The sequence below is a fragment of the Crinia signifera genome, chromosome 1 (assembly GCF_055691185.1).
Source record: "Crinia signifera chromosome 1, ASM5569118v1, whole genome shotgun sequence".
NCBI classification, from domain to species: Eukaryota; Metazoa; Chordata; class Amphibia; order Anura; family Myobatrachidae; genus Crinia; species Crinia signifera.
The window spans coordinates 372,596,630-372,621,712 of record NC_139217.1 but is presented as its reverse complement, the minus strand read 5'-3'; the positions used below and the strand labels follow the sequence as shown (position 1 = coordinate 372,621,712).

Sequence of the window (25,083 nt, the reverse complement as noted above, 5' to 3'; positions counted from 1 at the left end):
GTTGTCAGTGTTACAAAACGACAATTAGCCAGCCTGCCCTCCTAATGGCAAAGAAATAGTAGATATTTATCATATGTGCTTAGTTTTGGGGGAAGTACAATATAGGTGCTCATTATTATACCTTGTACAAGGGATCTTATGTGTTTGTTATATCTTCATTATTGTAGTTGATACTATCCCTGATGACTGGTGAGTACATTGATTTATTCTCTAATGTGTTGGGGATTTTTTCCTGTGTTGATGTATGATTTGTTTGCAGATATATATATATATATATGATATTTCAATTTATTAACATGTTTAAACATTTCAAGGAGCAGGCAGGCAGGCAGCCAGGCAGGCAGGCAGCCAGGCAGGCAGCGCTGGTGTATAATGCTGGACTCAGGATACCTGCAAGTATGTGTATGTGTCTTTTAAACATAAATGTACGCATACACATAGATGCATAGAGTAAGTAATGCTAAGTACAGCTATGCGTTGCTAAGCTATAGCACGCGTTGCTTGGCGGAGCGAGGCCTTATTGGATTTGCTAAGTGCATACACACTGTGTTTTATATATATCAGATTTGCTCATTCCCATACATCAGCACTACTGTTTTTAAGGCATGCGAATTTGTCACCATTTGTGTTGGCGCAGAGACGCTGTTCATGTAAAGATGAACAATAAAGTTATTAACACAAATAACTGTGATAAACCAATGACACCACCTGATTGGTTGATTGATGCCATTGTTAACATGGCGGAGACACGCAGGGCAGAGCCATTTTCGCCTGCGGAGCTGAGGGCTCTGGTCTCCGTCATGGAGACAAGGCTGGGCCGTGCGGGGCCCTTTATCACAAATGGGCAGAAGCGGCGGGCATATGCTGCGGCAGGGCGCCGGATTTACGCCCGCACCCGGGTGCGGAGGAGCATCGGCCAGCTCGAGAGGCGGTGGTCGGACCTCCGCAGGCGCCAGCCCCAGCTTCTCCAGCAAATTAGGGGTGAGATAGCTGATTGTGAGTATTTTAGCTATGAAATTTCGCACTTACATCATACCATCTATAAACAATAAAATGTGTCTCATGATAAGTGGGTGTCCATGGGTTTACAAGTCCATAGACTGTTATGTGTGCTTCTTCCTGGTTAACATGCAGTCATGTGGCTTTTATATGTAATGACATAGCATTCATGATTCAGATGCATACAATGTGCCAGATCTAATATGTGTTCAACATTGATAAATGCCTGGGTTGTAATGATTGAACAAATTACTAACAATCACATAATAACTTAAATGTCACATTTTGGAGTCCATTAACAGTAAGGAGCTACTTTCAAGCATCGTTTGCCAACATTATCACCCTTCCATGTATGTCTTGTTATGGATTACTACATGTGCCCCAATGACCCGACATTGACCATGATTTTGTTTTCTACCACACAGCACGAGCCCGAGCACGACAGGCACGGGAGCAGGCCGAGGCAGCCCTGGCGGAGGAGCAGGCGCAAGAGCGTGATGAGGAGGTGGCGGCGAGGGTGGAGGAGGAGCAAGTGGAGGAGGAGGAGGAAATGGTGGAGGAGGTGGAGGAGATGGTGGAGGAGGTGGAGGAGATGGTGGAGGAGGTGGTGGAGGAGGAGGAGGTGCCTGAGGAGGTGGTGGTGGAGGAGGTGGAAGAGGAGTTGGTGGCAGAGGAGGAGGTGGAGGAGGTGTTGGTGGCGGAGGAGGAGGTGGAGGAGGTGGTGGTGGTGGAGGAGGTGGTGGAGGAGGTGGTGGTGGTGGAGGAGGTGGTTGTGGCGGAGGAGGTGGAGGAGGTGATGGTGGCGGAGGAGCTGGCGGAGGAGGGGGCTGAGGAGGCCACGGTTGCCCCAGAGGTGTCCGAATCCGAGGGGGAGGAGGCGTGTGAGGCCCCGGAGTCCCATCAGATCGGTATGTTTACATAATGCATCATTCATGAAGTAGTTGGACTGGTATTTGTTATGTAGCACTGGTGATTAAAAATTTTGGTACAATACTATTAATACAGACCCCAAAGTGGGTAGCTACAGATACTGGGACGGGTTAGATGGGGTGTCCAAGGCATCCCTTTCATCCAGGACACCTCTGAATTACACAGGTTTGTGGGATGGCTTGGAGCTCCATTTTGACTTCCACATAACCGTTGCAGTTAAACAGGATCCTGGAGTAAAGGGATGAGTGGATCATTTGTGGATTAAATTCACCTGCTGCAAGCCTCGATTCTGACCCATCATATAGTGGAATCTATATTGTTGTTGAATGTTATTTATAAACTATAGGATGTATGCTATAAATGGAGTATGGGCCGGCCTACCTTGGAATGGAGTCACAAGTTGCCAGTGTCCCAGGAGCCTCCTCTACCTAAACACCCCCTGTAGTTCAGATTGTTTTTTTGGCCTCACAGAATTGTAGGTTGGTTTAGACTGAATTATGATTTTGAGGATGTGTACTGTGCATTCCTGACATTTGCATAACTCCCATGCCACGAACCATCACTGAACTTAGACTGAGGAGATTGTGACAAGTTCTTATTGACGGAGGCCATGACATGCTTGTCATTGGTTAGTCATGGGTGGGTTGTAAATGAGAAGAAACACTATGACTGTTATGTCTTCTGCAGAGTAAAGGGTAGAGGGAAAAAAACACAGTATGTAGTAAATAAGTTTGCATGTATGTATATATGTGTGTGTCATATCTATTTATCTATGTGTGTCTCTATCTCTCTACATATATATATATATACACATGTCACCTAGCATTTCTGCAATTTATGTAGCAGTATGTGAAATGTATGCATGAATATCATGACTAATTTTTGCCCCTTTGACATGCCCACAGATGACACAACACCGGCAGATGAGGGGGTTCGTGGGGCCCTCCTGCGTGCAGAACACCATTTACGATTATTAATCGCGGATCTGCAGGACCTGCGCGATTTACTTCTTTAATTTTTTGTTTTTTGTTTTTTGATATTTAATTGTTAATTGTTCCTCGTAATAAATAATTTATGCAAGTTCAAAGTTGTTGGTTTTCTTTGCACATTAAACAGTATATGTGTAGATTGTTTATAATCTTTTACACAGGGTCTAATACAAACCATTGCACTTCAATTGCTGTAAGGGTTAATGTGTGCAATGCATGTGTTAGGCATGCTTGTAAGGATATATTGGCATCTAATTGATTCCAATTCCAAATAAGCATTTTTTTTATGAGGATAGGTAATTGAATAAGTGGGTCATGTGATGTATTGCAGAATATACATAATAGTGGGTTGTTTGGCGTAAATACTCCGCTTACGGGCGGTAGCACCGCTTGGCTCCCGTTCGGATGCGGTATTCCCGAGCATACTCTGTAATACCGTGCAGAATCGGAGTGTTTCCCCCGCACACGCATGGTTTGTATGTCGTCCGTAAACACGCCCTGTTCTTAAAGAGTGAGTCCGTCCGAATGCGGAGGACACGTGGGCGTTTCTACGGACGATGGCCGCACGCGGCAGAACACCGTGGCGTGCGGACCGCTCCGTAAGAATGCGGGAATATCCGCACCGATCAGAATAAGGGCCTTTATGCTACCACATACTATTGAATGGAGATGGACAGACACTTCAGTATTAAGATATTAAGCAAACTGAAGCTTGTTTCCTCTAGAGCATCCTCAACAACGGGTGAGTCCCTTGCAGATCCCAAACTGATCACACCTGGAGAAATAAGTGAAAAGTCTGTGGGCTCCATCTCCTTCTTGAGTAAACAACAGCAACTCAAAAAAGTAAAAAAAAAAAAAAGAAGAAAATGGGGATATTTGGTCTTCCCTGTAAAACTCCTTTCTTATGAAGCCCTGGTGGATGCTGGGACTAGGAGTATGATGGAGTCTGCAGGGTAGTGATGGGTCGTTCACGAACGAAGCGGGTCTTTTGGATGGTTCCCATAAAAGACTGAGGGAGCCATCGATCCCAAAAAGGTGACCCGTCGTTCTTTTTCTTTCAGTTTCGTTTTTCATTACAAGGCATTTGCCTGAGCTCAGCACTGCCACCTGTGGCAGCTGAGATGTACTAACTCTGGAGACTGAGTTTACAGTGCTGCGACTGCAAGTGAAAGAAAGGATAACAAAGCTGCTGCTGCTAGGGCTGGCCTTCGGCGCAGACAACATCTATGGTTGCCATCGATGGCGATTCTGCACTCGGCCATCGATCAGTATTTTACTCAGTCATGTATGTTCTTATTTGTTCAGCTCACTGTTTAAAAAAAAATAAAAAGTTAAAAAAAAAAATGGCAATAAATGATAGTAAAACAAATTATGCTTCGTTATTATCAAATTACCCCTTCTTTCAAAGTGAACCAATGATCCGTGTAAAAGTTCCGGATCTTTTCACGGACTGATCTGCTGGATCCCAGCTCTCGTAAGTGACCCATTTTGCACATCTCTGCGTGCAGGGACAAGGGCACCAAAGAAGTGCAGCCCGTGGTTCCTCCTCCCTCATACCTCCGTCTTTAGGAACCAGTTAAATTAACAAGCCGAGAGCAACAGAAGTACGAGAGAAGAAAGCCTTACTGACAGTAACACAAATTTAGCACAAGTAAACACTCCCATAAAGGAGCGTAAGGCTGGGTGCCAAGCATCCAACATGAAAAAGACCAAAAAAACTCAACTTTGCACTCAAGACCCCTAGGCCCAAAGCAGCATCTGCTGAGGCAAAGGTGTCAAATCTGTAGAATTTAATGAAAGTATGCGCAAAGAACCATGTAGCATCTCTGCAAAACCGAACGAGTAGTATGGGCCTTGACCAAAGCCAGCATTGGTTGTCTTGGTAATATTGTAGGTAGGCCTGATGGATGGTTTGGTGCAGGCAACGCATCAAAGTTTGTTTGGAGGTGTGCCAGACGCTTTTGTAAGCATCTTATAGAACAAAAGAGGACATCCAACATCTTAATGAACAGGAAAGACATTTACCAAATGGTATATTCAGGTGCCTGTAAAAAGATGCTGCTTGGGTGGGGTGTTTAGTCAGACAGAACTACATTGCAAACAGAAAATGTGTGAAAGCAGTGCTAATTGTAATTTAAATTCACAGTAATTAATATAACATATATTATTGATAATAATAATAGCAGCATAGTCTTTACATAAATTAACATTTTATTAAAAAAGTAAAATATGAAATAAGATATATCTAAAGAATAGCCCGATAATTGCAACACAGTGGCTGAGGATACACACACTAGGTCTTCAAGCATTAGGTCAACACCACTGGGTCGACATTCATGAAGGTTTACAAGCACTAAGGTTGATATGACCCAAGCTCCACACGTGTTAGGTCGACAGGGTCGATAGGTCGACATGCAATAGGCCGACATGGGGTTTTTCACTTTTTCTTTTGAGCCGACAGGCAGTAATTCATGCCCTACCATCCACTAGGACGTGATGGGAGAATAAAATAGTGTGCCGAGCATAGTGAGGCAACGTGCCCAAAGCATGGTGAGCGCAGCGTGCTAAGCGAGGGGACTCAATGCTATGTTTTAGTGTCTATGTCGACATTCGGGACAAAAAAGTGAAAAACCCCATGTCGACCTTCAGTCAAGTCGACATTCAAGCATGTCAACCTAGTTGCTCTCTGTCCAATGATCCATATCCAGTGGCTGTGGGGATGTCACAAATGAGTCCTTCTATTGATGGCAATGTTGTTTAAATAGATGATTGCACTTTTTGTGGTGGTTGGTATTAAACCTCATCGCTGGAGGAGTTCTTTGGTGGGCTGCAGATTTAATGGGTCCTCATGTTGATGCGGATGTTAGGTGGAAATAGGTAGAGCCGCTGGAGTTGACCGCTTGCAGCAATCCGGGTGTTCTCACAGGAATTCGGCTATAGGCACATTGGAAGTGGATGGCACTGGAGAAATCAATGCACCTGGATGTGTTGCCCAGGATGGAATCCTCACTAGGATGTGGTGTGTAATGAAAGGATTCCAGCGCCACAAATATTTGATGATGGAAACAAGCTCACCAGAGGGTGGTAGATGTGTGCCTATGGTTGCGATAGAGCCCCCTCAATGACGCGTTTCACTGGTCTATTGCAGCTTTTTCAAGGTGAGAATGAACTTGTAGAGGAAGAAGGAGATGGTTCTGGAGCAAAAGCTGGCACAACAATCTCCTGGTTGAGGTGAAAACCTGACACCAGTTTAGAAAGGTACTTGTCAGGATTCATGGTTTTGTCTAACCGTGGTGGTTATTCTGGTTGAGTCGGATGGCTCCGAATGCGGGCGGACGGCCGATGGTTGGTGTTTGCGCATGTGCAGAGGCGTATCTGCGCATGTGCGAATGTCGCTCACGTCCGAATATGGCGTGAATTCTGTACAGAAAACGATCGGTCAGAGCAATCCGAACAGGGGGTGGAGAGGGCGTGAAGGGCTGTTTGGGCTCATTACCATATGCGTACGTCAGGCGTTTCATGGGCGTTCCCATGAAAACACTGGGCCTACGTATGGTAATGCGGCCGTGAGGCACGTGTGGGGGGCGGACATATGATATAGCCAGATGCCAGCAGAAATGGGGTTTAGCTGGAGTCCAATTGCAGCAAATTAGCATACTGCGTCTGAATCACACAGGAGCCAGTACATTTGATAAGGAAACTGCAGGAAACTTGGGAACTGACCGGAAATTGACCAGAGACTGGACCGGAATACTGGATCTTCAGAGTTCTGTAGAGCTGACGACCGGAGATTGACCAGAGACTGCACTGGAGTGCTAAATTGCAGTGTGGCGAATGAGCAGTGACTGATGAGCGTCTGAACTCAGAGGAGTAGTAGCGGACAACGGCAAAGGTACTGGATGGTGGCTGAAGCTGGATATGTCAGAAAGCCAAGCTGCCACAGATGCAGTAACTGGAATCTGGATTCAGGTAACAGTAAAAACACCATACAGGATGCCTGGAAACTGCATGTAGAAACAACAGTTGCTGAAGGCAGCTCTTGGTCTGAGGGCAGGATATTTATCCCCCTCTGCATTGTATTGATTGGATGAAAGGGAGGAAGGTAATTAGCAATTACGGGCATGGATTCAGGAGCTTCAGTCAGAACTGAACACTTGAACAAACAGCAAACAGACCACCGAAGGGTTACAGCTAATCTTTGCTATAGACTGAATTCTCCTCAGATGCACAGTAAAGGGCTGAACACAGCCTCTCACACCATGATTGACAGCATGAGAGCAGACTGCACTGATTCAAACTGTGAAAAGGCTGCAGACCAGAGCAACAAAACAAGCAGGTTTGTGACAGTCCTCCAATCTCATGTGCAACATTGCTATTCTCGTAGAACACAAGAAAAGGAGCGCAATGGGACAAATCCCCTAGGTCAGATACTCTACAAGCTAATGCAATAGCTAGAAGGAAATTGTTTCCCAAGTGAGCCATGGAAGATCTACTAAGTCCGATGGTTCAAAAGGAGAGCCCTTTAGCTTCTGAAGAAACACAAGTAAATCCTGGAGGAAGAACTGGAGGTTGTAGATGCAATACTTCCTGTAAGAAAGTGCAGATTGTGGAAGAAGCTGCTACACGCCACTAAATAAAACCGAGAGGGACGAGACTTGTACCTTTAGAGAGGCACAAATCTAAACCCTTTTGTAGGAATGCCAGTGGCGGGTAGACCTTAGGATCACAGTGGTGTAGAGCACACCACTAGAAATACTTGTGCCAGATTCTATGATAAATAGAAGGTTTTTGAGCTGTCAGCATAGTATGAAATCCCCAGTACCTTAGAATCAACTTCTAAACAGCCACTCAGTCAAATTGAGAGCAGATTGAGATAATTACACAGTCCCTGCGACAGTAGGACAGGTCAGAAAAGAAGATACCAGGAAGGGGCAATGGACAGCCTGTGAAGGTCCACGTACCAGGCCCTTTTGAGCCAATTTGGAGCTATTAGATCTGCAGTCACCTGCTGGCGACCACCAAATGATTTCTCTCCCCTTCGGCTGCATGAAAGGGGATGTGTTTTTGTAGACATACCCTCACATGGTACTAAGGGGACTCGGAGGGGGGAGGAAGGAAGAGGTTATTACACACAACAGTACAGAGGGAAAGTGACACACATACACACATTAGTCCACACAGCAGGTGGACCGTGACAATGCAACTTAGAAATAGACAACCTAAGCAGGCGCGTCAGGGAGGGATCTCGAAGAAAGAGAGGGAGGGATCTCGAAGAAAGAGATTTAACAGGTAAGAACATAAATCTCCTTTTATTCTTCACTACATAGGAGACACATGGTTAATTCTAGGGCGTCCTAAAGCAACACCCAAAGGGTGGGGACCCGCCTAAGCTGCACTAATAGCTCCCTACCTGAAGGCAGAGCCTTGAGGACGCAAAAGTATCAAATGCATAACAACGCAAACACATATGAGGGGAGTACCAAGCTACTGCTGTGCAAATCTGTTCTGCCCTAGCACCACCCCAAACAGTCCATGAGACACCCATGGACCGAATGAAAGACGCTCTCAACCCAGCTGGAACTGTGAGAAAAACAAGTCCATATAAATCTATCAAAGAGTGAAGCCAGCGAGGCACAGGCCAACTACACCTATGGAAACCACTTAGAACAAAGAGGGCAGACACGTTATGGAATGCCCTTGATAAATATCCAGATGGACTATACAAGCTTCAAAGACCACTCTCAAAGAGGATCCAGACCCCTGAGAAGTCAGAACAACAAACTCTTATGATGATGTGAAATCCACACAACAGGGAAGGTAACCCTACCGGATTCTGAGGACTGCTCTATCCAGGTGAAGAACCCAAGATGGAAGAGCGACAGGAAAGAGCATACAAAGCAGAGACTCGCCTAGCCAAGGCTATGGTTACAGAAATATAGTCTTTCCCTAAGCAAGGAAGAATCACTGAACAAAAGAGTTCAAAAAGGTGAACGTCAAAAACGTCCAACAGCCCAAGGAAAGACCCCCTTGGCCCATCTAGGGAACAAAATGTGGCTGACTGTGAAACGCCACCGGAAATAACCTGCTTACAGTAAAAAATCAAGGCAAACCTCCTAGAAAAAAAAGAGGCAAAGCAGAAACTTTGACTTTCAGAGACGAAAGTCCCAAGCCCTTTTCTAACCTTTACCGTAGGCACGGCAACAACCAGAAAAGGTGGGGAGTCATGGAGTTAAAATTTCCAGGGGAGCACCAGTAATAGTACTCCCCCCAAATTTTGTAGTACACCAGAAACGCAGATGGCCAACAGGCTTTGATCTAAAAATGAAGGGAACCTGTACATCAGATGGGAGGTCCTCTGGACTGATGGGGCCCTACAAGAGAACCCTGTAACTGTGGCGAGTATACCATTTCTGGTATACTCTAAACTAGTACTGGAATACCCTCTGGAATATGTAAAGCGATTAACAGCTCAGAAAATCCACCTTCAAATTGCAGACTCCTGTTTGGAAGATTTCCGATAAGGCTGGAATGCCAATCTCCGGTTAAAGACCGCCCTCAACTTCAACAGGGTGATAGCTAAGTGGCAGTCTTGTGGAGACTAATGTTTCTGAAACATCAGGGGAAAGGTGACTGCTATCCACTCTCATGAGATGGAAAGATGATCCTACAGAGACAACATTTTAACAAACACGGGAGCCAGGCAAGAGAGTTTGTGCTTTCGTCTAGCATCACCCCCTGCAAGGGACCTGAGTGGAGCCACCCCCCTCAATGGCGTGTCAAGGGATGAGGTAATGACCCTTTTCATAACCCACTATCCTCCCCATTGAGGAGAGGGTTCCGAGCCATCTAGCCGTGCTTGATCTGATTGCAAGTGTACCTTTGACATACATAGATGCATAGATGTACAGACTATGGCACGTGGACAGGAAATTCTGTAAGCAGGACTGGGGAGCCGTGCTCTGCCATCTGGGAAGAATCTCCCGGGAAAGCAGAAAGTGCTGCGAAGACTTGGGGGAACTATCGATGACCTGTACCATTCCATAAACCCAGGGGGAGTGTATAGCAAAACCACCAAAGTAGTCTGGAGTTTCCGGTGCCCTTCTGCGGACTGTACCATAATCAGCAGGTCATCCAGCCACCCTTAACTCTTTGATAGCCTGCCGACTAAGATCGGCCCTTATGATCACCAAGATATATAATTGAGTGGTGAGTGAGTATCCAAACCCTAGGCAAAGCATATAGCATGTCATAGTTTGAACCAAAGAACAGGCTGGCATATCAACCTTGAATACGTAGTCTTCTTGAAACCACTGAGACAACTGAAAATCTCTGATGCGGCCTCCCACCATACAAATTCATTCATACCAAGAATGACCTCCCTATGTGGAGTCCACAAGTGCAGCTGCTCCCTCAATGAGGAAAACTTGTCTGAGGGCTTAGAGCCAATGCCCCCAGAAGACCAGGACCGCTCACTATCTAGTCTGGAGGGCCCAGAGAACTGCATTTGAAGGGTTGTGACTGCACTGTCACACATACGCCTTGCTGTACCTAATCCTCGGGGGACAAGCCAGCAGCACAACCTGTACATAACAGTGATGCTGGAGCCACAGTCCATAAGACATGTAACGCTAATAGGACAGTACAGGCAGAATAACCACAGTTATAACTTAAAGGATTAAAGGCATAGTGAAGCAAACACTGATATATAGTACACATAGTCATACACTGAAATAGACTATACACAAATGCAGAGCAAATAAGGGCAAACTGTTCAAATAACCACAGCAGAGGCTGGTATGAGCACAACAGTGTGACTTGACCTTAAAGGAGAAGGGGCACACAGGGGCAGCAAACCCAACTCTCCAGAAGCACTGCAACTCTGGACTGGGCACAATGCCGCTCTGCGTTTGAGGCTCTTTGTGAGAGAGGGAGAAGCCTGTGGAGGGAAGCATGCAAGAGGGAACGACGTGCCACAAGGCCGGGGGAAGGGCGATTGGGGAGAGCCCACCTCATCCGGCTGACAGAGATTCCCCAGGGAAAATGGCCTCCTCACAAAACCAGCAAAGCAGCGGGGTTCCGGCACTGCCATCGGGCGGCCCCACTACTGGCGCTGCGTGCCTGCTTCCCTGGTGGTCTATTGAGGCGGATGGAGTGGCCAGGCGCCTGCTGTCAGCACAGCCCAACTGCCCCCTGCATCGAAGCTGGCCAGCAGCTAGCGTTTCCATGTGCAGGGAGCCACCGTTAGCTGTTTCAGGTGTCCAGATGCGGCTGTGGTCCCCCTCAGTGCCCGGGAACCGGCCAAAGTAACTCACTGAGGTGTGGTGCTGCAGCCCGGAGATGGAGCAGAAGCGCTGTTGTCTGTCAGATACCCAGTGTAAAAAAGAAGATACAAATAAAAATGAATCATAATATAAAACAGGCTACTTAGAGCGGCCCCCACTATAGAAAGGTGCATCTGGCTCCTTCCGACAGCAAACTGAAAGCTAGCTGGCTGCCTTGGGTGGGGTAGAGGGGAGGAGGAGCTTGAGTTGCCTGGAGGCAAAAGTTTAACCCGTTTGGTGCCAGGTTCTTCCTCCAATCCTTCTACCCAGCATCAGCCCTATATCTCCTATGGAGTGAAGAATAAAACGGGACAGCCTCCAAAGCTCTTCAGTGGCAGCAAGACCAGCTTTCCGAGAGCGAAACCATAAAGCTGGTCTTGCTGCCACTGAGTAAGATGATATTTTAGAGGCAAAGCCACCTATACCCATAGCCGCCTCATTAAGATATGTTTTCGCTTCTCTGATACTATCCACAAAGGACACCAGGCCAGAGCGGAAGACCCTCCACGGGTGAGTCAGCCCAAGAATCAACCACCATAGAAGTTCAGGAAACTGAATATCCATACAAGGTGCGTGACTGAGGTTATCGTCACATTGCATTACTGTGCCTGTCCCTAACTCTTCCTCATCAGTAAAGGGTTTAGCCTATGACATGCCCCCCCCCCCCCCACAAGGCTACAATGTCAGCCTGCTTCAGAAGGAGAGCTTTCCCACCCTGCACAGCCACCTGAACAGCAGCCCTGCACTGTGAGCAGTGAGAGTCATGATTGTGACTTTAAAATAATACTTAATTTTTACCTGTTGTTCTGGTGGGGAGAAGTGGACCCCCATAGGACCACAGGGCCCTAGGTAGGCACCTATACTGCCTTGCGGGAAATACAACCCTGATGCTGGGCAGATATCAGACCCTGCATTAGAGAAAATAGATTTAAGAAACTGTTCACGTTTCTTGTCCACTGTATCATTTAGGGAAGCCGCGTCCTTCCTGGGACCTTCAGGGTGCAACGCTAAAATGGCATCTGCCATGGTAATATAAACTAGTGGTCTTGCAGGAGCTCAGAAATGACTGAGTACTGCTGCCAGTGCTGCCTCCTGCACCAGTGTGAGCCGCGCCCTGCTCCTCCTTTCCAGCCTCGGCTCCCTTCAAGTGCCGGGAGGTGGTCATTGCGAACGGCTGTGAGGTCCGTCCACTGGCCGCTGCAAGAAGTCATCAGCCGCATAGCAGTGCAGTGGTGCTGGCAGCCCATTTAAAAAAAAAAATAATAAGTTTATAAAAGAGATTTAGGGCTGCCAAGTCCTCTCCTGGAAAGGCGCCATTACCTCAGAACCCCCATCCCCCAGGCTGAAGTTAACTCCTTGGTGCCCCTCACACTCCATCATACCCATAGTGCCAGCATCCACATTAGGCTGAAAGGAAAAAAAAATACCATAAAAGTATAATAAATACACAATTATTTTAATGATCATTCAGAAAGGCAGCCAAATGCCAGAATGCTCAATTACTCGTTTTAGTCAAGATCTGGTGCAGTTTCTCTACACTCCATGGTAACAGTGCCCCCAAGAGAAAGTAAAAAAAAGTACTTGAAAGAAAAAAAAATAATAATTTTTTTTAAACAGCAACAGTACATCACTTACATAACTGCTTTGCTCATTCTAATGCCCATTTGTTGGGACACCTTAAACAGGTTCTGTGTAAGCGCATTAGCAGCATCGTAGTTCCTTCGTGTGTATATCAACACCCAATTATCCAGATGTTTTACATGGATTAGGCTAGGTCCTTTTATTTCTCTGGACCAATCTGCAAATTGAGGATTGTAATCAGCCTACAAAGAAAATAAAACAGTATAAAATTAAAGCATGAACAGTTCCCCTAAAAACTATCAACAACAAACTGGACTACAACATTGAATTATAAAGTGAGATGGCTCATTCTAAAACTTTTCAGAGCATGATTACTTGAAAATTACATGCATGTCGCCCTGCACAACTTTATATTAATACGAGAAAAGGAGGGGAAAGAAATTTGGCAGCACCAGGTTCTAAAACTACAAAAACTCAAGGAAACTTTTCAGGTAGCTCCTTAGGTTTTGCGTATCTGAAGAACATCAGTTCGGTTTAAAGTCACAAATGTAATAACATGTATTCATTCATAAATATGCAACAAATCCCATCACTGTGTTCAATTACTCTTGTAACTGATTTGATGGAAGATCAAAACAATGAACCTTGGAAGTACAGTAGTGTTGCGTTCAAGAGGAGCATGTAGGTTATACAGTCCTACGTCCAAGATTCTGAGTACAGGCAGTGCTGTATTCCCTGCACCTCTAGATTTTAATGAACAAGGAAGTATACATTTCTGAGTGTTCCAATGGTCACCATTAATTCCATGCTGCACCACAGGATCTGGCGCCAATCAACCATTAACTGAATTTGATTGGGACATGATAGAATTCCAACAGCATCGTGCCAACAGCACTGGGATTAGGTGTAGGGACTAACAAAGTGTTCTGCTAAGCTGCAGGAAGGGAGGGTTAGGTTTGGGATATTGAATGAACATTGAGATGCCACTGGCAGCATTCTGACTGTTAAAATTTCATCCTCTGTTGTCACGCTAGGGGTACCTTGTGGATCTGTCTGAGGCCTGGAGGTTGGGTGTTTGCGGCTTGAAGGAGACTGGAGAATAGCAGGTTTGATATAACTCTTTATTGTAGCACCAACATGAGAAGGCAAGACCATATATGAAACTGTAGATCGGAAAACCCAGTGAAGTACCTGGGCAACAACTGAAAGTCCAGAATGATGGGAGAGATCCCAGAGTCTCTGTTAGCTTACTGGGGAACACAAAGACTGACTGTGGGGGCAGACGGCAATGGGCAGTAGACGCCGGAAGTCAGCGACATCCGATGACTGACAGCAGGTGCAGATGCAGACAGCAGGATGGAGAAGCGTCAGCGGGTACGGAGGGCTGGCAGTAGATGCAGGTGCTGACAGCAGGATAGTGGGGCGTCAGCAGGCACAGAAGACTGGCAGTAGGTGCGGAGGCAGACAGCAGGATGGTGAGGCGTCAGCAGGCACGGAAGACTGGCAGTAGGTGCGGGGGCAGACAGCAGGATGGTGAGGCGTCCGCAGGCACAGAAGACTGGCAGTAGGTGCGGAGGCAGACAGCAGGATGGTGAGGCGTCCGCAGGCACGGAAGACTGGCAGTAGGTGCAACTTGGACCACAGGCAGACGTGATGATGTGTCAACAGACACGCAGGACTGACGACAGGAGCAGCGGGTCGACAGCAGGAGTGGAGATGTGACAACAGGCACGCAGGGCTGGCAGCAGGTGCAACTGGTCGACAGCAGGAGTGGAGATGTGTCAACAGGCACGCAGGGCTGGCAGCAGGTGCAACTGGTCGACAGCAGGAGTGGAGATGTGTCAACAGACACGCAGGGCTGGCAGCAGGTGCAGCTGGTCGACAGCAGGAGTGGAGATGTGTCAACAGACACGCAGGGCTGGCAGCAGGTGCAGCTGGTCGACAGCGGGAGTGGAGATGTGTCAACAGACACGCAGGGCTGGCAACAGGTGCAGCTGGTCGACAGCAGGAGTGGAGATGTGTCAACAGACACGCAGGACTGCAGCATGTGCAGAGGCTTGAGAGACTGTAGCAAACCTGAAAGGGCTGGAGGCAGAGTGCAATTGCAAAGTCCAGGGAACAGGTGTGACGCTGTAAGGGCTGGGAGCAGAATGCAAATGCAGGTATCCAGATATCAGGTGTTGAACTGCAGGTAACGAAGACAGGGATCAGGGATATCACAGGGCAAGGACAGGAGCACAGGCTGAAGCTTCCTCCACAGGGATTGACAACAAAGCACTGGCGCTTGTATGCCCCAGAGGGCTCTGCTTTATCCCCCAGGGCAGATCTTGATTGGAGGAGCTGAACTGGGGTTCTGAACCATTGGCTGGCTACGACAACATGGCGGCGCCCGGACTGGAGACAAACAACTTTGGCTAGCTCTCATGCTGGACGCGTGTGCCGCAGGCCCCAGAAGGATGGTCGCGGCCGGAAGACCTAGACGCCGCGCTCCCCGCCCTGCACCCGGACGGATGGCCCGCAGGCCCCGCCGCCGGAGATGAACAGGTGAGCGGCGCGTCCTAACCGCGGCCGTGACAGCACCCCCCCTTTTTGAAGTGGACTCTGGACACTTCCATGGTTTTCTTGGATATTGTTGATGAAACTTACGGACCAAAGTGGGAGCATCGACGCGAGCAGCATCCACCCAGGATCGTTCCTCTGGACCGAAGCCTTTCCAGTCTACCAGATACTGGACTTGCCCTGAACGAACTTTAGAGTCCACAATTTTTTTAATTTCAAAAGCAACATCATGATGAGCTTGAGGCTGAGGAGATTTGGGTACTTTATTCTGGAATCGATTTAATATCAATGGTCTTAATAAAGAGATGTGGAATGTATTAGAAATTTTCAAAGAACGAGGCAACTGTAATTTATAAGCCAATGGAGAGATCACAGAAATTACTGTATATGGCCCAATGAATCGAGGTGCAAACTTCATAGACGGAACTTTGAGTCTAATATTTTTGGTGGAGAGCCAAACTCTGTCACCCACCTTGAGTTTCGGAGCTGCCCGTCTGTGCCGATCAGAGAATTTCTTGTAACGTTGGGAGGCTTTCTCTAATGAAGCATGAACATTCCTCCAAACGCTTGAGAAAAATTGGACAGACGAATTAACTGCTGGTATATCAAAAACAGGAAGATTTTGGAATTCTGGAACACGTGGATTACGGCCATACACAATGAAGAAGGGAGTCTTTTCGGTGGAGGAATGATAAGAGTTGTTATGTGCAAATTCGGCCCAAGGCAAAAGCTCCTTCCAATTGTCTTGCGAGGAGGACAGATACAGGCGTAAAAAGGCCTCCAAATCTTGATTTACTCTTTCTGTTTGACCATTGGACTGTGGATGATAAGATGAAGAAAAATTCAGCTTTACCTGTAAAGCACTACACAACGCTCTCCAAAACTTTTATACAAATTGTACCCCTCTGTCAGAAACAATTTCTCTCGGAAGACCATGTAGACGAAATATTTCAGCTATGAATATTTGGGCCAATTTAGGAGCAGACGGAAGGCCCTTCAGTGGAACGAAATGGGCCATCTTGGAGAAACGGTCGATGACGACCCAGATCGTGTTGAACCCTTGTGAAAGAGGCAGATCGGTGACAAAGTCCATCGATATGTGTGACCAGGGTGACTCAGGTATGGATAATGGTTGTAAAAGACCAGCTGGTGCTTGACGAGAAGATTTGTGACGAGAACACTGGGTACAGGATGCTATGAAGTCAGTGACATCTTTCCTCATGGACGGCCACCAGTACGCTCTTTTAATGAATTCTAAAGTTTTCTTTATACCGCAATGACCAGAAAAACAAGAGGAGTGTGCCCACTGAAGCAAAGATGATCTGAGTCCAGGATCAACAAAAGTCTTTCCTCTAGGAATGGATACTACAGCAGTCTTGGCAAACACTGTAGGGCTGAGAACTGGGCTTATGGTACGATCTTCTGTAGAGGACGTGAAAGATCTGGAGAGTGCGTCCGCTTTGCCATTTTGAGACCCAGGACGGAAAGATAACACAAACTCGAACCTCGTGAAGAATAAGGCCCATCGGGCTAGTCTGGGGTTCAGACACTGGGCGTTCTGCAAATATAACAAGTTTTTATGGTCTGTGATGACGGATATAGGAAACTTAGCCCCTTCCAACAAGTACCGCCATTCTTCAAAGGCCAATTTAATGGCTAGTAATTCTTGTTCACCAATGGGGTAGTTCATCTCGGCTGGCAGAAACTTCCTGGAGAAGAACCCACATGGGTGTAGGCGACCGTCCTCAGACTTCTGTGAAAGTACAGCTCCAACCCCAACAGAAGAGGCATCTACCTCCAGAATAAACGGGCGAGAACAATCAGGCTGTAGAAGAATTGGAGCTGAAGTAAATACACTTTTTAATTGCTGAAATGCAGCCACCGCTTTGGGAGACCACTTGGCAGGATTGGCTCCTTTGTGAGTCAACGCTGTGATGGGACAAATGATGGAAGAAAAATTTTTGATGAATTTCCTATAATAATTGGAAAAGCCAATGAAGCGTTGAACCGCCTTTAGGGTATGAGGTTGTGGCCAATCAAGAACTGCTTGCACTTTAGAAGGATCCATGCTTAACCCGGTACCTGAAATGATGTAACCAAGAAAAGGAACTGAAGATTTCTCAAATTCGCATTTCTCCAATTTACAGTATAGCTGGTTGGATCGCAATCGCTGTAACACTTCCTTCACGTGCTGACGGTGTTCCGGAATATTCTGAGAAAAAATAAGAATGTCATCGAGATAAACAACCACGGAATAATACAGTAAATCACGGAATAATTCGTTCATGAATTCTTGGAATACTGCTGGAGCATTGCTGAGACCAAACGGCATAACAAGGTACTCGTAGTGACCGTCTCTAGTATTAAAAGCTGTCTTCCACTCATCGCCTGCTCGGATACGGATAAGGTTATAGGCTCCTCTGAGATCCAATTTAGTGAAGACTTTAGCCCCTTTGATTCGGTCAAACAACTCAGTCACCAAGGGTAACGGGTACTTATTTTTGACTGTTATGTTATTCAGTCCCCTATAATCAATACAGGGCCTCAGACCTCCATCCTTTTTTTTAACGAAAAAGAATCCGGCTCCTGCTGGAGACGTGGAAGGCCGGATGAAGCCTTTTAATAAGTTCTCTTTAATATACTGGGACATGGCTTCTGTCTCTGGCAAAGAAAGCGGATAGGTTCGGCCCTTTGGAGGCATTTTACCTGGAATAAGGTCGATGGGACAGTCCCAGCACCGATGCGGAGGTAATTTGTCGGCTGAACCTTTACAGAAGACGTCGGAGAAGGCTTGATAGGCTTGAGGAAGAAGATCAGGAGACGTAGGCGAGGTGGACTGGATGCGCACTAATTCGGGAAGACAGGTATGACGGCAGTTCGTACCCCAGGACAGGACCTCCATAGTACTCCAATTGATTTTTGGAGAATGCTGCTGGAGCCAAGGAAACCCCAACACTACAGGATGGTTCGCTTTAGGAATAATGAAAAAAGACAATTCTTCCTGATGCAACGCCCCAACTTGAATCTTGATGGGCAGAGTTCGATGAGTAATGGAGGCTTGAGGAATAAGACTCCCATCTACGGCAGATAAATGGAGTGGCTGCGAAAGTTTCTGAGAGTCCAGGCCATGATAGGACACAAACTGGGCTGAAATAAAATTGGCGGCTGCCCCAGAGTCCAGTAAAGCAGATACTGCGAGTGACCCGTTGGGTAACACCACCTGTATGGACAACAAAGAGTCGGACTTGATTGGAGAAGTTTCTACTCGTCCTAGGTTGGCCTCTCCGCAACCAACTAGGACCGGGAGTTTAACGGACGACGGGTACATTTGGCTAATAGATGACCAGATTCCCCACAGTACAAGCATAAATTCTGTCGCCGTCTTCTCTGGCGTTCTTCGGGAGTTAGGCGAGTATGATTGATCTGCATAGGCTCATCAGAAGAATTTGGAGGAGGAGTAGGCCCTAGGCGAGGAGAAACGGGAATAGACTTGCCTCGCTCTTGCCGGGATCTCTCTAGTTGACGCTCACGGAAACGGAGGTCCAACCTATTGCAGAGCGATATGACCTCACCCAGCGAGGTAGGAAGATCTCGGGTGGCTAACTCGTCCTTCATGCGTTCAGATAACCCTGCCAAGAAAGTGGAAATTAGCGCCTCCTCATTCCATTTCAGTTCAGATGCCACAGTTTGAAAGTGGATAACATATTGAGAAACGAAGCGGGAGCCTTGACGAATCCGCAGGATTTCTGAAGCAGCAGAAGATACTCGTCCCGGTTCATCAAAATTTTTTATGAATTGAGAAATAAAGTCGGAGTACTTGGAGAGCAGAGGATCATTTCTTTCCCAAAGTGGGGAGACCCAGTCCAATGCAGAATCTGATAATAAAGAGACAATGTAAGCCACTTTAACACGATCAGAAGGAAAGTTCATTGGTTGCAGGGAAAAATGTACTTCACATTGATTGATAAACCCCCGGCAGGTACGAGGGGTACCATTATACTTAGAAGGGGTAGACAATCGTAAAGACGGGGAGACAGTCTGTGACGGAGGATTTGAGGCTTGCCTTTGAGATATGCCTTGGAGGGCTTGAGTAACTTGCTGCTGGGATTCCTCCAGTGCTCGCAGCCGAGCGACCACATTTTGGAAGAACTCCTGGCTGGCGGACGGATCCATTGGGCCAGTGCTTACTGTCACGCTAGGGGTACCTTGTGGATCTGTCTGAGGCCTGGAGGTTGGGTGTTTGCGGCTTGAAGGAGACTGGAGAATAGCAGGTTTGATATAACTCTTTATTGTAGCACCAACATGAGAAGGCAAGACCATATATGAAACTGTAGATCGGAAAACCCAGTGAAGTACCTGGGCAACAACTAAAAGTCCAGAATGATGGGAGAGATCCCAGAGTCTCTGTTAGCTTACTGGGGAACACAAAGACTGACTGTGGGGGCAGACGGCAATGGGCAGTAGACGCCGGAAGTCAGCGACATCCGATGACTGACAGCAGGTGCAGATGCAGACAGCAGGATGGAGAAGCGTCAGCGGGTACGGAGGGCTGGCAGTAGATGCAGGTGCTGACAGCAGGATAGTGGGGCGTCAGCAGGCACAGAAGACTGGCAGTAGGTGCGGAGGCAGACAGCAGGATGGTGAGGCGTCAGCAGGCACGGAAGACTGGCAGTAGGTGACTCTCTCTTCCAAACTCCAAAAAGTTCTGTCAAAAGGTTCCTTCTAATTTATATGTGACTACTAAAAATGGACACGTGATATTTTCATGTCTATACAAAACATCAACACTTAGTTACGTGACCATTTAAAAAGGGTTATGTCCTTCTTTGAATTATGCTTCTTTCTATAATAATGATGTGCGTTCAGATTGATATGTAATAGATATACAACTTTAGTCCAACTTTCCTCCGTCACCTTTATAACAATATACTTTAGAAAGAGGTCTGGAACGCAAGCCTATCACTAGGCAACCAGACTGCACGCCCGGAACTTCCGGGGTACCATTTCCAAAACGAGGTCTGGGACGCAAGCCTATCACGAGGCGTCCAGGCCATATGAATCAAATAGGAAGTACGCTTCCTAATAGAGGCTTGGAACGCACGCGGACATCGTGCCAGCCTCCTCTGTCTTAACTCATCCCGCCCCACGCCTAGTATAGGCTGTACTACAAACACATGACCCGTTGCCATGACAAGCTTTTGGTGTTTGAGGAAATAATCTATTGGACACCTGATCCCCGTCCAATAGCGCGCCTCTGTTATACATGTTTTTTCTTGTTTAAAACCTAATCTTTCGTTATATTAATATGAAAATTTATTCTAGTTGCTATTTATTTTACTGTTGCCTTCTATTGCCTTTTATTTATGGAAATTTTATGTATTAAAGTAGATGAGATGTTCTTCAGCACACAGGTGCACTGTGTTTGATTATCAGACACAGGTATAAATACCCCCAAAGGACTGTTAGCAGCATATCCTTGACAAAGCTGTCCCTAGAGACAGTGAAACGCGTTGGAAGCTGCTTGCTCACACTGGCCTCTCACTGTTGTTGCCACACCACGCTATTTGGATCCAACCAGCCGTTTATCATCTTTATATTTTGGGAAAACAACCCTTTATCTTTGAGACCCACCACCTGGCTCCATATTTGTTATCACCAAGCGGAGAAGATTCATCCACAAACCCCACACGGAGATCACAGCTTTTTCAGCAGTCCTATATGGACACAAGACTCCCAAGGGACAATCAGTGGTAATTATTTCCATCTTCTAAAAATTCGCTGACTTTTATTTCCAATTGGAGACCTCATATATTGTTTCAGTTCAAAAAAGAACTTTATTGGGTTCCCATCCATTCATCCACCTTACGGCATACATAGGACGGATCCTAGTAACATCCCACAAATAGTGGCATCCACTGAGAGTTTGAGCATTTTATTATATATATATTTTATTGTGTATTTTCTCATTATATTTATTTATTGTCATATTGTGTAATAAATTTTTATATTGATTTTCCTCATTCGCAAGCGCTACTTTATTTTTTCTTGTTTGTATCTACCTTTGGGGACCCACTCAGTCCCTGTTAAGTAGCTGCTGCATTTGACAGACATCCCATAACAGCGCCCTCTGACCGCCCTAGGGCAGTCTATTTCTTGCAACGGAAGACTGGCAGTAGGTGCGGGGGCAGACAGCAGGATGGTGAGGCGTCCGCAGGCACGGAAGACTGGCAGTAGGTGCGGAGGCAGACAGCAGGATGGTGAGGCGTCCGCAGGCACGGAAGACTGGCAGTAGGTGCAACTTGGACCACAGGCAGACGTGATGATGTGTCAACAGACACGCAGGACTGACGACAGGAGCAGCGGGTCGACAGCAGGAGTGGAGATGTGACAACAGGCACGCAGGGCTGGCAGCAGGTGCAACTGGTCGACAGCAGGAGTGGAGATGTGTCAACAGGCACGCAGGGCTGGCAGCAGGTGCAACTGGTCGACAGCAGGAGTGGAGATGTGTCAACAGACACGCAGGGCTGGCAGCAGGTGCAGCTGGTCGACAGCAGGAGTGGAGATGTGTCAACAGACACGCAGGGCTGGCAGCAGGTGCAGCTGGTCGACAGCGGGAGTGGAGATGTGTCAACAGACACGCAGGGCTGGCAACAGGTGCAGCTGGTCGACAGCAGGAGTGGAGATGTGTCAACAGACACGCAGGACTGCAGCATGTGCAGAGGCTTGAGAGACTGTAGCAAACCTGAAAGGGCTGGAGGCAGAGTGCAATTGCAAAGTCCAGGGAACAGGTGTGACGCTGTAAGGGCTGGGAGCAGAATGCAAATGCAGGTATCCAGATATCAGGTGTTGAACTGCAGGTAACGAAGACAGGGATCAGGGATATCACAGGGCAAGGACAGGAGCACAGGCTGAAGCTTCCTCCACAGGGATTGACAACAAAGCACTGGCGCTTGTATGCCCCAGAGGGCTCTGCTTTATCCCCCAGGGCAGATCTTGATTGGAGGAGCTGAACTGGGGTTCTGAACCATTGGCTGGCTACGACAACATGGCGGCGCCCGGACTGGAGACAAACAACTTTGGCTAGCTCTCATGCTGGACGCGTGTGCCGCAGGCCCCAGAAGGATGGTCGCGGCCGGAAGACCTAGACGCCGCGCTCCCCGCCCTGCACCCGGACGGATGGCCCGCAGGCCCCGCCGCCGGAGATGAACAGGTGAGCGGCGCGTCCTAACCGCGGCCGAGACATCTGTGATATCAATGCACCCCCTCCCAAAAAACAACAATAATTAATAACAATTAACTAATACATTGTAGCTCACAATTTATACTTTAACACAAAAATAATGGTGGAAATATACTAAGGTGGCCGATCACGCCCGATCCACAGTAGGAACAGTAACAGCCACTATTGGCAGGGATGGGGGGGGGGACGGCCTAAGAACTTGGCAAATTTACTAAGCTGCCGAGATCTCTGGATTCGTATTTTCCGATGGTGAAGTCATTCACATTTGGCTGACGAGTTTACCGGCAGTCAAATATGGACGACCCGGAAGTATTGCACAGATCAGTCATGAATGACCAGACAGCCACAGTGAGAATGCTTTGGCAGGGGGAGCTTCAGTAAAAAGTCTCCCTGGCTGTGGCATTACACCACAGGCTGTTGGAGGCCTACGGTGTATTTTTAGTAACCAGGACCAGTCCAAGAGCCCGGTGTTGTTTTCTAAAATACAGGGGGGACCCTATTAATTTTATCTTCTGTATTTCTGTGACCAGCACTGGCTCAAAGAGACCGGGCTTGGTTATACATGTGTGTATGGGGGGGGGACCCCACACCATTATTTTTAAACATACTGTAGAAGCATGCCTGTTCATGATTCTGCAATATAAGCATAGAAAATGTGGTCTAATTTCGATTCGTATTTTGAGCTGAATTCATGGACAAATTCAGAAATATGAATTATTGTAAATGAGACAATCTGTTAGAACTCTATGGCCATTTGTGGCCGAGTTCTATTGATAGTCTATTCATTCATACAGCTGAATTCAGCTGAGCTTGCCATTCCTAAATACGGCATATAAGCCGAATTCAGTTGTTTGTAAATTTTTCGAATGTAACTGAATGGGTATGAATGCGTACATTCAATCTTTGTAAATTTCCACCAAAGAGGCTAGAAGGGGAATAAGATTTTTTTTTTTAAAGGAAATATCCCAAATATTATTTAAGTGGTAAATATATTGGTATCTAGCATTAAACACTATGGTAACAAAAGGTTTACATGACGATGATAATATTACTGTATTTATTTAAAAAAAGTGATTAATGTGAGAGCTATTAAATCTTAATCTCTTCTTTTATTTCTGTTTAATTTTTATTTTAAATTAGGAATTGTGAGCTATCCGAAGATATGAATTAGGTGTCTTGATATTTTTATTTGTACTACATTTATCGTTTCATTGATTCTTATAATTATGGGGTAATTCCATTAGCTACAGTAAATAACAGTGGCTAATCGATCTCCGTGAGTTAATTAAATTATCCCTAATAGCAGGAATACCCGGAAAACCCCCCACTAGGCCAAGACTTATAAAAGCACCCTTTTTTTTTGCAGTAAAAGTATATACTGCGGTCATATGAAACCCCCCATGCATTAATCTATTTGTGTTTAAGGTATTAAGTATAAATGTCAAGTTGTGCTGAAAGGAAAATTACCGCAAATCGTAATGCTGCATTGCTGTTTAACCCTCTAAGTGCAAAGTGAATTTGTCAATTTATGTGTTAAAATGACCAAGAAAACATTTTTATTCATCATAGTGGCCTGTAATGTTTACTTTATATATGAAACATGTTTTTTTTACAGATTTTTTTATTATAATTTCTATAACAAAATGTGAGTGAGGCTGGTATTTTTTGCAGATATTTTGCTCACAGAGATGTTGGCACTCAACGGGTTAAACAAAATCTGGAATATTGTGACGATTCTGTACAGATTTTGATTCCTTTTGAGAACCATGATATATGTATTATTACATAATAATATGCATTACATTAGGAACACTCATAAAAAAAACATTGTACATACTGATCTATTTGATAGCAAAATTTTCTCTGGAGGAGCAACTCTTGCACCAAAATTCAGGAGTTTAGTGTCAAAGTTTAGACCCCAGTCCCGAAGTTCTTTCTGAACATTTTCATCCCTAAAACAGAAAAGAGATACAGCACTATTAGAATTGGTTATCCAACTAAAATGTAATATTGTTGGACATTATGTGATAGTTCTTTATATCACCTCATGCACCTGTGAGGAAGATAAAACTCCAGGGGTGCTAACACTTTGGTGGGTTTATCATGCATTATAATCCCCCACAGCTCCCATGTGTATGCATTTCAATTGTCCTATACAGCTATGTAAGCTATGTCATCATACATCTAGCCTCAATACGCCATGCTGCATGAGAGAGAAGTGGCTTTTTGTGTGAAAGTGTGTTGTAATAGTAATTCTACATACTGTATGTAACCAAACTACTACATAACATTGCACTGAATAATTGCTACGCAACACATTTCTTATCTGTGTATGACTGAGTATGAACCATTAAATGAACCGCAATGGAACTTGGGACCTTATTCTGGTCCTCTCGCTCCCCCATGCATTTGCATGGAGGAGCAATGTTTATGTAATGCGCATTTCTTTGCATGTGCATAAGCT

The 25,083-nt window shown here is 46.2% G+C and overlaps 1 protein-coding gene across 1 annotated transcript in view; it reads right to left on the bottom strand.

Moving 5' to 3' along the window:
• The window catches only part of LOC146010509 (piwi-like protein 1), a 187,223-nt gene that overhangs the window by 42,890 nt on the left and 119,250 nt on the right, over nt 1-25,083 (bottom strand). Inside the window, exons 12-13 of the mRNA XM_083151290.1 lie at nt 24,457-24,571; nt 12,875-13,062 (exon numbers count right to left, since the gene is read on the bottom strand). Coding sequence (XP_083007416.1) covers nt 12,875-13,062; nt 24,457-24,571 — 303 coding nt within the window. The remainder of the gene's footprint in view (nt 1-12,874; nt 13,063-24,456; nt 24,572-25,083) is intronic.